Source organism: Magnolia sinica, chromosome 2, assembly GCF_029962835.1.
Source record: "Magnolia sinica isolate HGM2019 chromosome 2, MsV1, whole genome shotgun sequence".
NCBI lineage: Eukaryota > Viridiplantae > Streptophyta > Magnoliopsida > Magnoliales > Magnoliaceae > Magnolia > Magnolia sinica.
In genome coordinates this window covers 22523128-22538388 of record NC_080574.1, presented here as the reverse complement: position 1 = coordinate 22538388, position 15261 = coordinate 22523128, and the positions used below count along the sequence as shown (strand labels likewise).

The following is a 15261-nucleotide window of genomic DNA, read 5'->3' as shown; positions in this document are numbered from 1 at the left end:
AACCCGATTCAAGCCAAGTCGGGATTAGTTGACATCAATGACTAAGGTATGTTAGCTAGAAATCTTCCATTTCAAATCAATTCTTATATAGTTCGATTTTATTACAAGGTAGGAGTTAAAACTTCTTAATGTCATGAATAAACCAACCTCTTCTCAGATTGGGGCTAGCCGAGCTCAAGTTGAATCCAAGATAAAGGGAGTTAAGGTCTGGTTGGAGATTTCGACTTGGCTTGATTTAAAGTCGAGTCCTACCACGACACATCTAAGTAAGTCGATTTTGGAGTTTAGCTTAAATCCTAATGTAGTAATAGTTTAACTATGCTAATCTTGTATTAGAGTTCGAATTACTCTCTCTAGGTTGTAGTTTCATACACAAATCCTACACTATCTAATCTTTAGGATTGATCTTAGGGAATGATGTGGTGATCGAACTAAACAAATGGTGATGTGGGGTAGGATTGGATTGGTGAACATGTGCGAACGATTTCAACAACATTGGTAGCCAATTCAACTCTTGAGAAGTGAGGACTCACCCTTTGAGCTTCCCACTTAATTTCATCAATCTGGATATATATGATGGCATGATTCCTCTAATTGAATTACTTACCTTACATTGAATAGGCTGAATTATTGTGTTAGATGGTAGACACCTTTCTTTAATTATAACATGCGTAAATGATTTGTTGATAACATGCTATCTTTAGTCGTATATTGTTAATTAACTGTGTCTGTCATTTGTGATTAGTAATGTAATGAATGAGACCTGTCATGAACTCACCATCTTGCAGTCCATATTTGACTTACGCGACTTGGATCGCGCATATGTCTTGGACCGCTACGTGGCTTGGATCGTTTATTTGCCCTTTATGGCTTTGATGGGTCGTTGGTGCCCTTTTGTGGCTTGATGATTATATTCACATATCTTGTTGTTTCCTAGCCATCTTGTGGTGTTCAGTCGTATTATAATTTTCGGGTGGAGCGGGTGTTCACTTGGCGATTTCCTAGCCATCTTGCGGTGTTCATATACGATACGATTTTTGGGTGATCTAGAGTTTATATGTTGGTTTTCTAGCCATCTTGCAGTATTTAGTCGTACCATAATTTTCTAGTGGAGCTGAAGTTCGTTTATCGATTTTCTAGCTATCTTGCGATATTCACGTATGATATGATTTTCGGGTGGTCTAGAGTTTGTATGTTGCTTGTCTCTTCATCTTGCGGTGTTCAGTCGTACCATGATTTTCGGGTGAATCGGGTGTTCGTTAGTGATTTCCTAGCCATCTTGCAGTGTTCACATATGATATGATTTCCGAGTGAAGTAGACGTTTGTATGTGGTTATCTCTTCATCTTGCGGTGTTTAGTCATATGATGATTTTCGAGTGTAGCTGAAGTTCGCTCGATTTTCTAGCTAACTTGCGGTGTTTACATACAATATGATTTCTGGGTGAAGTAGAGGTTTAAAGGTTAATTTCCTATCCACCTCATGGATTTTGCTTGTACCATAATTTTTCGGTGGAGCTGAAGTTCGCTTGTCAATTTTCTAGCCATCTTGCAGAGTTCAAGTATAATGTGATTTTTGGGTGTAATAGAAAGTCGTATGATTTATTATTTGACCATCTGGACGTATCCCATTGCATTGTGATTGCTATTGTATTTTGCTTATGATGAGATTATGTTGATTAGCTAAAATTTTGAGTATATGAGTATGATTATGAAATGCCCTATTTAATATATCTAATTTCATAACTTGCGATCTATATTGGATTATGAATGATGAGTGCACAATCTTAGAGGGTGCTCCTCACTGCAATAGCCATTGATGCTATCAAACTGTAACAGTTGATGCAGGTGTAGAGTGAGCCAATGTTGTTTACTAGATTGCTAGTGTAGATCGGGTAGCTCGAGAGTTAGACGGGGTCCCTACGGCCAATATTGAACTCTATCACTAGTTGATCGATTCCTATTTTTACTTATATGAACTTTGTATTTGAGATTGTATAAATCCTATATGGGCGCTACATTTGAAATTTTGAAATGATCGGAATATTTTTATTCATTGCATGGTTTACTCTAGCTTCGTTGCTGTTAACTTTGATTAATGATAAGAGGTTCAAATTTACATTGAATTTTCGAGGTTAACACTCGGGTTTTTGGGAAACGGTCATATACTTAGGTCCTGACAACAAGGAGCATTATATATCCTAAAGCTAATGTCTTTATTCAGATTTAGCATGCAGGCACAGATGAAAGGAAATTACAGCTACTGAATTGTTACATTGGGATCTTAGATAGAAACAAGATGTTTATCATTTAAGAACTTTTGGAATTTTTGTGGCTATATAGTTCATCTTAGGGTGAGATTGAGCTTAGAAGAGGTTTGGCTCTTTTTTTTTTTTTTTTCCTCCTTTTTTATTTTGTTTTGATTTTTGTGTTGTTTTTTTGTCAACTTCAACTAAACTACTTAGGGAGATTAAGCATCCCACTACTGATGAGTAACAGAGATTGTAAGTTAAGATATATAAAGTTGCGCTAGTTGATAGATTGATTATGAGTTTCATTTTGTATCCTCTAGATTGGGTTCCTCTCTATTATTTATAGCCTTTAATGCGAGAGGTGTGAAAATAACCACTTGTCCACATGGTGACTTCACGTGTAACCAGTTATGAAAGACCGGCTACTTTTCCTTGATCATAATTTTCCCTTCATTGAATACCCACATTATTAACATGTCCTCAAACATATGTTCTTATTTCTTATCCAAAATAACTTAAACAATGAGGATCTTTCAAAAAACTGATCTATCTTTGATATATTTAGCACATCGCCAAAGATATCAAATATGCCACGTAATTTAATATGCACCGTGATATGATTTTCCTATATTTTGGAACAAACAATATTACAAAAATCACATGGCCCCACATGAGGTTTATGTAACCTTCTTCTTCTTCTTCTTCTTTTTTTATATATTTTTTTATTTTTGGGGTGTTAGCCTGTTAGTACACCCAACTGTCAATCCACATGAGGTTTATGTGACCTCATGCTACAAGAAAGTCATATGCAATTTGATCACTCCGTACCATAAATTAGACAAATTGAATGACTACTAAGGCCACGTCATTACAAGGAACCTATATGGTTAGATAGAAAATCATGACCGAGCATACATTCAACTTTAATCCGTGGCCCATCTGATGATTAGACAAGCATGGGTTCTTAGCATTTCTGCAATACCCATTACACCATTCGGTACCCATCACACGATTCAGATTTCACTCGGTGCATACGGAGCTCATTGTTAATTATACAGGAATTATGGGCAGTCATTATTCACGTGGGCAGTGGAATGGACGGCTTTGATTGTTGGATTGACATTAAGTGGGGCTCACACAAGTGTGGTTTGTACAACTCTTTGATGCGCTCTTGTAGTACCATACTCATCTCTCTTTACAGAGAAAGAGTTCGGATGGCCTTCTCCCTCTATGAAGGAAACGTGAAGGAGATGAATTCGGCGGTGCAATCCAACATATATATGGTTTTCCACCGCTAATCAGAGTATATATATTGTACGTTGGTTCACTCTCTCCTTACCCATTTTTAACAGCCATAACCCTATCAAACGGACGGTGACAGTGAGCGGAAGACACGAGTACCGACGATATCGTCTTCTCCAGCAACTTCAACAATTATCATCTACGGTCGAATCAGGTATCTCAATCACCGTCCATATAGCTGTCCATGGTATCTACACCGATTATGACGAGTGAATGGTTGTGGTGGCCCACCATCCATATAGCTTTCCCTTTTCAATTTCCCTGTGGTATGATCATACACCACTTTGGTTACCATAAATTGGAGCAGTGGAGCCCACCATCGTTTATGAGTGCCATCTAATCCATCCATTAGACGTGCCACTTCATTATAGGCCTGATTCCATAATCCTTAGGTGAGACCCTGGACTCAACATAGACGGTGCGGCCCTTACCGTGGGGCCCACCTTGATATATGTATTCCGTATCTAGGATCCGTTTTTTCAGATCATTTTAGGGCATTATATTAAAATAAAAAATAAAAAATGAAGAAGATCCAAATCTTAGATGGACCATACTCTGATTAGCCGGGCGAATCCCATGGGATTAGGAGGGATGGGATGGATTTTAAGGTAATGATGGTGGTGTTAGTGGATTGGAAAAAGATCCGTGGGATTGCTATATCCCAGGACAAGTTCACTGGGTCCGTTTGGCACGCCCGGCATATCCCGGGATTTTCCCTTCCAATCATAGTCCAACCAAGGGATGAGATCAATTTTAAGGTAATGATGGTAGGTTCACTGGTTCTGTTTGGCTCATCATGCATATCCTGAGATATCCCGATCCTATCCCTCCTAATACCATGGATCGGTCCGGCCAAACAGGCTTGTGGGGCGCTGTGGGGCCATCTTGATGTATATGTTTTATATCCATGCTGTCCATCCGTTTTTACCAAGTGGACCACACCACAGGAAACAGAGGTGATTGAGTGCCCACCATTAAAAACTTCTTGTGTACAACAAAAGTTTTGAATCAAGATGATATATTTTTTTCCCTTCATCCAGATATTTATGATCTTATTAACAGGTTGGATGGAAAATAAACATTACAGTGGGCCTCAGGAAGGTTTCAACAGTGAATATCCTATCCCCACTGTTTCCTGTGGTGTGGTCCAATTGAGATTCAGATTACTTCAATTTTGGACTTTTCCACTAAAATTATCTGGAAAAACGGATGGACGGCGTGGATATAACACACATATATCAAAGTGGGCCCACAGCGACCAACACATCACTACGACACCGCCAGGGGGTGGTGTGGGCGACACCGCCGCATCCGGGTCCTTGCATCTTACCACCCTGTTGTGACTGGACATCCACTTCGTCCATCATCACAGCTCATGTTTGAAGGTATAGTGGGCCACACCGCAGGGACGTGGAAGACCGTCATTGAAACCTTCATGGGGCCCGCTGTTCTGTACATATACCACCTAATCACGTGCAAGGAAACAGTGGTGATTGAACGGTTAACCATTAAAAACTTCTTCGGGCGCACCATAACGTTTATTCTCCATCCAATCTGTTGATAGTGTCACGTAAGCCTGGATGAAGGTAAAAAACCAAATAACAACTTGATCCAAAACTTTTGTAGCCTATTCATGGTCAATCACATCTATTTTCTATGAAATGGTCCACCTGAAATTGGATCTACTTAATTTCTGGAACAATGATAAAAAATGATCTGAAAAAATGAATGGATGGCGTAGATATATAATACATACATCAAGGTGGGCCCCTGGTAAGGGCTGCACTGTCTTGGTTGAGTCCGGGTCTCACTAGCGGATTCGGCATTACCCGAAACACCGTTTGTAGGTGTTACCCTGACAGTCGGGCCATTAATAAACTTAATGGCTGTGTTGTATATCCAAGTTGTTCATTAGTTTCCACCATTTTAGGGCACGGTTCTGAAAATGAAATGTATCCAAATCTCAAGTGGACCATTTAGATCTTCCTTGTTTTTTGTTGCATGTCATCAAATCAACTCAAAAAATGGATAAATGATGCGGATAAAACACATGCGTTATGGTGGGATACGGGGCTTTTCCAGCTGCTGTGCCTGGAAAAGGCTTTTCAGGAACATGCTGCAACCAAGAGCTAGTTAGGGCATACCATGATGTTGCTGAACCCTGTCAGATTATGTTAGGACATAGACCAAAGTGGTCTGCACAACTGAGAAAAGTGGTTAAGGATATGCCTACCGTTGAAACTTCTCTTGGGTTCCATTGCGATGTTTATATGCCATCCATACCACTCGTAAGGTCCTTTTTACTGGGATGAGCTGAAAATATAAAAAATATTAGCCTGACATAAAACTTCCGTAGCTCATAAAGTGTTTCAACGATGGACGTTCAATCTCACTGTTTCCTGATGTGCAGCCCATTAGAGTTTGGGATCTAATCATTTTCGGGGCAAAATGGATGGATGGAGTGGATTTCTCCGGAACATCACGGTGGCCCCACCTAACTAGCCGTAGTTCGAAGTTGCTTTGATAGGCTTTGGCAGGCAATCCGCGTCCGTAGACACTGGGCTTAGTTCGGGTGATACATTGGTTCAATGCATGACTGTATCCTAGGCTACCACAAGCAGGAAAATCCTGTTTATTGTAATCTGATTGGGCCACATCATCACACACTACATTTAATGTACAATGTTGACAATTTCAATAATTACATGGATTAAACACGATGTAGGAAAATAAGATTTTTTTACTTGTGGCAAGCAGATGATTCATTCCCTGTGCATTGATCACTCTATTCAGTCACACATGCAATGCACTGGGCTTGGACCCAAAAAGAAAATGAAATTTTGAATAGGGCTGGCCCAACAGTCTAATCCAAAACAATTCAAAATCTAGGGCAAGACCTACCTCTGGTCCATCCATTTTTGCAGCTCATTTCAGGAGTTAGAACAAGAAATTGAAGCATATCCAAAGCTCGAGTGTACCATATCACATGAAACAGTGGGAATAATAATTTTCATCATTGAAACCTTCCTAGGGCCTAGTATGATATTTATTTGTCATTCAACCTATTCATAAAATGAGATGGATATGGACAGAGGAAAGCACAAATATCAACTTGAACCAAAATTTCAAGCTTTAAGAATTTTTAGATGGTAGGCGATCAATTCACTCTGTTTCCAGTTATGTGAACATTGGATATGCTTCATTTTCTAACTCAAGCTCTAAAATTATCTATCAAAATGAATGGACAGGGCTGATAAAACACATAAATCAGGGTGGGCCCAACAGCATACGAAGTTACTCAGTACACAACCCAAAAAAAAAAAAAAAAAAAACCAAGTAGAGGTTATTCAAAATTTTGATCTTGACAGCGGGAGCCCAGCCCATTGACAGCCCTAGTCAGAAAGGACTTTTTGGATGGCAGTGATTCTCGTAAGTACGATGAGCATAAAGAGTCAGACTAGATTCACGGTTTTGATTCCACTCACACCTCACATCTGGGCCTCAGGCAGCTCGTACGAATGGTAATTTGCATGCATTTGAAGGCATGGAGAATTCGTGCGGTTTGTCTGTGTCGAGGACACAGGCAAATGCTTTTGTCATGCGTTATTATTGGTCCATGTCTGAGGTGCTGACATTAGCTGATGTCATCTAAGAAAAGCCATGTCAACCCATCAGCAAGTTCTGTGGGTCCCATCATGAGGTATGTGTTACATCCAAACCGTTCGTTCATTTGCCGAGCTAGTATTAAGCATTGAGCTGAAAAATAAGACAGATGTAAAGATCAAGTGAACCACACTGCAAAAGGCAGTGGAGGATTGAACGTGTACCATTGAAACCCTTTTGGGGGTTACAGAAGTTTTGGATCAATATGATACTTGTTTTTCCTCTTCATCCAAGTCTTTATGACCTTATGAACAGATTGGATGGAAAATAAAAAGGCCTATGAATGTTTTAATGGTGAAAATCGTTATCCTGCTGCTATTTGTGGTGTGGCCCAGTTGAGCTTTCAATATGATTCTTTTTTTTGGCTCATCCTCTAAAATGATCTCAAAAATGGATGAACAGTGTGGATATAATAAATACATCATTTTAGGGCCATGTAACTTTGATCTCCTTTGTACCGTTCATACCATTCGCATCGCTAGCTTCGCACTACACGTACCCACACCAGCTATATCGCTGTGTGGTCCACCAGCCAATCCGCCCGTCTATGTTCTGACACTAGCTCATATCTCCTTGGGGAAATTCTAAATCTTCAAACGAGAAATATATAAATATATATGATTTTCTTTCATACATAGCAAAGAAATCTCTCGAAGTGGGGATATTGTGGGCCTCCATGCTGTATGTGTTAAATCCATGCTGTCCATCCATTTTTTCAAGCTGGTCTAGGGCATGAGGTCAAAAATGAGGTAAATTCAGAACTCAGGACAACACCACTAAAAGCAATGCATATTAAACGCAGGCTGTTGAAACCTTGCTAAGGCCTACCATGATGCTTATTTGTCATTTAAGCTGTTGGTCTGGTCACACACTCTTAGATGAAGGAAAAACACAAATATCAAGTTGATCCAAGCCTCTTGCGTCCCCAAGAAGTTTTCAAAGGCGGGCATATAATTAAGACGGTTTCTTGTGGTGTGATCTACTTGATGCGGATCTGTCTCATTTTTGAGCTCATTCAATAAAATGATCCCAAAACATGGACGGTGTGGATCTAATACATCTATCACCATAGGGCCTATAGGAGATCCACACGTCAAAACATGTAAGTGAAATCAAGAAGCTATGTATTGTCCACTCTTATGTTTGTTAGAAATCCACTGTTCATCAGTTTTGCCTCATCATTTAGGACACAGTCTCAAAAATAATGCAAATCCAAAACGCCAAGTTTTGCCTCATCATTTAGGACACAGTCTCAAAAATAATGCAAATCCAAAACTCCAAGCATATCTCCTTTTATATATATATACATATAGAGAGAGAGAGAGAGAGACTCATTTCTCACATGCACATTGGAGGTGGATTGCCTGTAATCCTTTTCCAATAAAAATAAACTCTTGTTCATGCCTGATATCGGACTTGTAGATTACCATAAAGATTGTCTTAAGTGAAACAATAATAATTTCATGTCTTAAGTGAAACAATAATAATTTTACCTCTTTCAAGCAAATAGTAATAAAAGTTTCCCTTCATAGAGTGACAAGGTTGTTTTTTTTTTTTTTGGTCTTCTGTTAACTTGTTAGTACACTCTACTGTCAGATCACACTTCACTGTTAGCCACCACCACCAGGACCGACCCATGAACTCAATGTATATAGTGACAATGTTACCATAAGGCTTTACTTCTGATAAGCACACAAAATTTGTTTTCACTATAAGATTTATTTAAGACATCTATTTGAAAGTGTTTAGCATATATGAGAGATCTAAGCCATTTATCAACTGGACTACACGGTGAATAAATGGTTGACATTTTGTGGACCACAATTATAACCTCCATAAACAACAAAAAGAAAAAGAAAAACAAGAAGAAGAATTAATTGATCATATTGAAATTTTTAAATATTTGATCATTGATTTAATTATCAATCATGTGTCCCACCTTTGATTGCTCCCCTCACTCTGGCAACATTTTTAACATATAATTCTAAACCAGTAGGTCAATGGCTAAGGTTGCAGGGCCCCTTTTACATGGGGCCACCTTTGATTGGACATGCTTCTTAGAAGTGACTTTGATTAGACGATCATAACCAACTAATTATGCACAATGATTGATTGACTATTGATTTGGACCATCCATCAAGTTTTTTTGAACACCTTCAGTGGCCAAAAATTCGCTTTTGATTGCGCCATCCTAACCATCCAATCCACAATTAGCAAATGGGCATAATTATTGTACATCATATGGAGGAGCCTTTAATTGCCAATTCATCCAACAAGTCACTCTCACATGCTAATGTTAAAATTTCAATCAATGAATAAAAAATCTTTATTACATTTGAAAATGTGTAATAATTGATTTAGGCCGTCCATCATGTTCGGCCTACCTTCGATTGACCATCCCTCCTTAAAAGTTAATTAGATCTCATCATCCCAACCATCAAATTAAGGAAATAACATATCCATATTATTAACAAAATAGATATAGCCCAAAAATTGTAAATCATGTGAGGCCCACATTTAATTACCATCCCTCTATCCCAAAAATCAGTTTGATCCAATGATCTTAGTCATCAAATTCAATAGATGGAAAATGAAGGTTCTGCATTCATCGCAATGGAAAAGTCCAATCAATGATTTAGACCCATCTATTATGTCCGCCCACCAAAGAAGAAAGTGATTGAGATAAATACAAGTTTGTCCCGTCGTGTAGAATTCCTCCCATCCGCTTCATGAATATGCCTTTCCAGCTCTGCTCCGAAAATGATGTTTTGTAGCATTTTGGGAGAAAAAGAAAAACATGCGTGGCGTGGAAGTAACGCCTTACAATTCAATGTTTGGATGTGAACACAACCCCTACTCGCGGCCGTCCATTTGCGCTAGATCCATTAATCTTATGTAAAGATCCCACTTTTTTAATGCCCTTCCTTCTCAAATATCAGGACTAATTAGTGGCCCACAAATAGAAAAAAAAAAGAAAAAAAAAGAAAAAAAGAACAGGTAAAGATAAATCAATCGCAGTCCATATTGTGCCCCCATCTGACGGCCAGAAATACTTCCGTACCAGGGACTGACATTGTTACAATTGTATAAATAAGAAGATACTGAGGACCTAAAGACTACGTATGTACATGCATGTACTCATCTATACATGAGTAGTGGCACGAGGAAAATCTAACATGCGCATGTACACCACTTCCCACTGGACTACAAATGATCTCAGCCGTTGGATCACCCGATTGGCAGCTCCATGAATAGATAAGATACAAACGAATACCTAACGTTCCAACACAGCTCGCGCGCACGCACGGACTTTAGCCCGTTCTACTGCGCGGGTCCACTTACATTGCATTGACCAACATAACAAACGGCTATCATTGCTCGCACATGTGCGAGAAAGAATCTGTGGGACCCAGGAAAATATGTAGGTCCCACCTTCAGAACGGCTTCTGCAGGTACATGAACATGTCCGGATAAGGGTCCACGAAAACAGGGGAAAGCTGTACGGTATCGAATTGGGAGAAAGGATTCAAGTCATTTCTGGCACTGCCGGCGATGGCATCCATGTTATTAATGGGAATGTCGAGGGGCCTTTCCCATTCTCTCTTCCACCTGGGCTCGCTCTGCACCTCCCGTTCGCACGTGAACTCGGAGGAGAGCACGTGCTCCGAGCAGCTGGAGTCCGTGGTATGCAGACGAGGTATGGAGTCGGACGAGTCGAAACAGGCGAAATCGGTCATCATCGGCGTTACCGGTTGTGGCTGCCCGCGGGTCTGAATTTCGGGTTTCTGCTCTTGGGCTTCTGTACCCGAGTAGTTGCTCTTGGACTTTTTACCCGTGATTGGATGCTTATTCTCCAAAGCACCCTTTTTGTTGTAGATTCTACATAGCACCCAATCGTCCAGCTGCAAAATCCCATGTAAAGAGTGTCATTTAGATGTTCCATCTAGTAATTCATCGGATGGCAACCGTTCATTTAGTGGGACCTTTGTTAATCACCACCCATGATTGGTGGGCCTCATGTATTATAATGTCGAAAAGCCCAGCAGCGTGGTAAACGTAGTGGGGGTCCACTGATTGAACGGTTCTGATCCGTCGAGGTCCTAATCACTAAAAAGGAGAGTGATAGGTTCAGATCCCCTGAATGGGGATAATTTCAGAAAGAGAAGAGCTTTGGTACTCTGGCGTGACGGATGATACACGCGCACTTAAAAGCGAATAGGTGCGGATCCCTTGGGATAGAAGACAATTTTACTAAGAGAAAAGCTAGACAATTTTACAAAGAGAAAAGCTACGGTACTCTACCAGAGTGTGACAGATGATACGCACGCACTTAAAAAGTTGCAGATATTGCACACAAATAATTCAAATTAAGCTGTCCACGTTTGTTCAATCGAACTAATTATGGGACTGAGACTTACTAATAGTGGGCTCCACAAATTAGTCTGCTCAATTTGAGAAAACATGCGCTTCCGCACAATTTCTGAGCGCCTGCGTATCCAGCATCATATTCCGCCAGAGTATCAAATAACATCCCCCGCCTACCAGCTACCACTTGCACGATTGGATCAACCCACGTGACTCTAGTATGTGGGGCCCACGCACACGATATGGGTTTGCATGTTCGGGGACCCGCTTACGCCCTTAACCAAATCGGGTCCATCTTTGTAAGGAATCGGTTCTATTGTATGTTCTTCGGCTATATACTCGCCGAAAATCTTATTACTGCTAAGCCAATTACACATACCCTTAAGCTGTTCTTCTTCCTAGCCGTTCGATCGACGTCGGCCAGCCTATACTCGTGCATGATCCAATTCGTTTTCTCTCCCTTGGGTGCCTTTCCAGCATAAAATACCAATGCCTTCTTTATCCCAACGGGCTTCGGGTGCCCGATTGGCTTATCAGCACCTGTAGCCTTCCAGTACCCGGTTCCAGCCGCTCGGTTCGGTCTGGACCCGTTCGGGTACTTACGGTCCCTTGGAGAGAAGAAATACCACTCCTTTTCTCCATAAAGAGCCATGCCTGTACATAACACAAAGAAGGGCAATTTTGTAATTATAAGCTAATAAAAAACTACCCACGAATGAAGTTCATCTCGGATTTTCAAGTATTTACCAGGAAGCTGCCATGGATCGTATTTGTAGAGATCGATCTCTGCAATTATAGGAACAGAGATAGGCTGAGATGCGCATTTCCTGCAGAGGTAGTGCATTACCAGCTCGTCATCTGTCGGGTGGAATCTAAAACCCGGAGGCATCTGCAAATCGGACGTCATTTTGCTGGTAACTACTTTCCTGCCCCTCCTCTAATCTAATCCTCCTCTGTTCTACTTGGGTTAGGATAGGCTCGGCCGAGAATCAGTGGTTGAAACTTGGAAAACGGAAGGAGGTATGCCATTTATAGGAAAGAAAAGAGATGATTCTGCCACGTGTCAAGGTCGGCTGGTGGTTTCTAGAAATACACGTGGGCCTGACCGCCCACTTAGCCGACGGACCCAAGTTGACCGTAGGGGAACACGTGGCCGGTGTTGAGCCGCTGCTGTGCCACTTGGCGTCGACTTGGGGTTCCTGATTCTGTCACTGCTTACGTCATGAGTTTTGGACGGGTTAACACGTGTCGAGATTAGCCAACGGTCTCGCTGTGGAAATTGGACGGATGCTCTTCCTCGATGGAGGTGAGCCGCCCGTCAGCTGTGGATGAAGCGTACACGTCAGCGTGCGCGCGAGTCTGGCACTGAGATTGCGTCACTTGGGTGGATTGAAGGTTTGAACAGTATGGATTTCTGGCCCACCTGAGTTTAAGGATCGGCCTCACTTTTGTTTGAGGATTTAAAAGAAGCTGGCAAAATTAATGGATGGGATGGATTCCTGCAAATATCACTGTGGGCCCCACCTAACTTCCTAGCACAGGAACTTAGACACTAAACCCACTCCCTCCGTCCATTTTAAACTATCATGTCAGGGCATGAGCTCAAGCTAGCCAAATGACATAAAACCGTGAGGATTGAAGTTCTTCCCTTGAGACGCGGAGACACAAAACGTTTGGGATGAGAATAATATTTCTAAATTTTCGGTTCTGCTGGTAAGGACTTACGAATGGTTTAGATGGCATAAAAAAATCAAGTTTTAATGGTAAGCATTTCTCTATTTGAGGCCTGATTAGTGAAACTTATTTTTTACACTTATATTTAAAAGGGGTTGTTTTAAGTGATTTAAATTTTTTTTTTAATATTTAGACTATTTAATAAATTTAAAATATTAACCGCTTAATTTAGATTGGCACTGATTTTTTTTTCAAGTTTTTTTCTTTTGGCTTAATGGTTAATGCTAAAAGTTATAAGTGATTTTAAATTTATTTTAAAATGACAGCATTCCTAGGAGCACCCAACTTTTGGACGAGGCTAATCTTTTTGTGTTTTCAATTCATCCCAATAGGAGTGACCTTATGAAGATTGCATATAAACATCATACAGGTCTATGTGAACGTATAAACAAGTTGGATGGCAAATAAACATCACAGAAGGCTTTAGGAAGTTTTCATAGTAGGAATTCAATCTCCACTACTTCCCTGTGGTATGGTCCATTTGAACTTCAATGTCTATATATATATATATATATATATATATATATATATATATATGTTATGAGAAAATTTGAGCCGAGTCCAACAAGGGCCGACTTGGAGAAATCAATGGGCAGAGTCTCGATGTAATGGCATTACGTCTAAGGCGACCACACTTTTGAACTACAGTTCCAAACCAAGGTTGTGGAAGAGAGGCAGGTCGGACCACACCAACGTTTAGAACTCTCATCCGAAGAACTATGGCCCTGTATCGGACGTCTGGAACTCTCATCCGAAGTACTACGACCTTGGATCGGGCCCCCGAACCTTAATTTCAACTGGGAGCTTGGAAGAAATCAGAATGCGCCAGTTGTGGACTTCAACTGTGGGCATGGAAGGTTATAAACAAGGCTCGACCCAGGTGAAGATATGGAATCGGAGGCTGAGTACCAGCACCGACATATGTTATCCGAGGCCCGAACAAGGGTAACTCCCTCGTGGGCTCGGAGGACCACGGGTCGAGGTCGTCTCGGATAGATATTCATGGTCTCGGAAGTATATGCTCGGAGGGTCGCAGGTCGAGGTCAGCTTGGATACATATATGGCCGAACATCACGCTTAGGGACTAGTCCCAATGAGGCACGTAGGAGAGTTCTCCAGTGCACGATCTAAGGATAACGGCTGATATCTGCGCACGCATAGTGCCCGCTTGATGGAAGAGATCGTGCTGAGATTAACAGCCACAAATCCTTCTATCCACAAGTATAAATAGGAGAGGAGTCCATTGCAACAGGTACGCAATATTTGACACTCTTAACCCCTAGCTACACTACTTTGACCTAGATTTCTAGCCTGACTTTGGCATCGGAGGGTCCGCTGCTCTAGCCAGGGTCTCCTTTGTCCTTCCCTTGTGTAAGTTCACAAGACTCGGAGCTAGCCATCGGTACTCGGTTGGGGAAGCCAGATTTTTGCATCAACAATACACACACACACAAATATATATATATATATATATATAGAGAGAGAGAGAGAGAGAGAGAGAGAGAGGAATGCTTACCTGTTTACTAATTCGAGAGAGAGAGAGAGAGGAATGCTCACCTGTTTACTAATTCTCACTGGAACTCGAGAGAACTTTTTGAGTACTCATCTCTTATAATATGAGTGCAAGATCTGAACCGTCCACGTGATGCATCACCCCGTGAAACCCCTAGAGCCCAACTTTTACCCTGAACCAACTAGGGCTGTACAAAGTTTGACGGTAAACGGATGCAGGATTTTACTGGAATGGCCCAGTTTATGATCAACGGTCACCGTTACTCGACCAGGGACCAGATTTGGCGGATGAGTGTAAAGAATTATTTTCAGCCCTCCGTATAAATTTGGAAGAGATCCGACGGCTGAAATTCTCTGATTCTCTGTTCTAAGCAAGGGCCATTGATTTAAAATTTCAAGCTTTAGGCCAAGGCCAGGGCGAGTCGCACTTTACAA

At 41.0% G+C, this 15261-nt stretch overlaps 1 protein-coding gene and 1 long non-coding RNA gene across 2 annotated transcripts; one reads left to right on the top strand and one right to left on the bottom strand.

The window, feature by feature from the left end:
- Window positions 1–10213: 10213 nt before the first annotated feature.
- Window positions 10214–12569, bottom strand: LOC131236629 (NAC domain-containing protein 2-like). The gene is made up of 3 exons (XM_058233934.1): window positions 12328–12569; window positions 11960–12234; window positions 10214–11117 (listed from the first exon to the last, which is right to left on the bottom strand). The coding sequence occupies exons 1-3, from the start codon at window positions 12485–12487 to the stop codon at window positions 10650–10652; spliced, it is 903 nt and encodes a 300-aa protein (XP_058089917.1). The 5' UTR covers window positions 12488–12569; the 3' UTR covers window positions 10214–10649.
- LOC131236630 (uncharacterized) lies at window positions 11071–11357 on the top strand. The gene is made up of 2 exons (XR_009166813.1): window positions 11071–11191; window positions 11276–11357. It is a non-coding gene; the product is annotated as an uncharacterized LOC131236630 (long non-coding RNA).
- Window positions 12570–15261: the final 2692 nt, after the last annotated feature.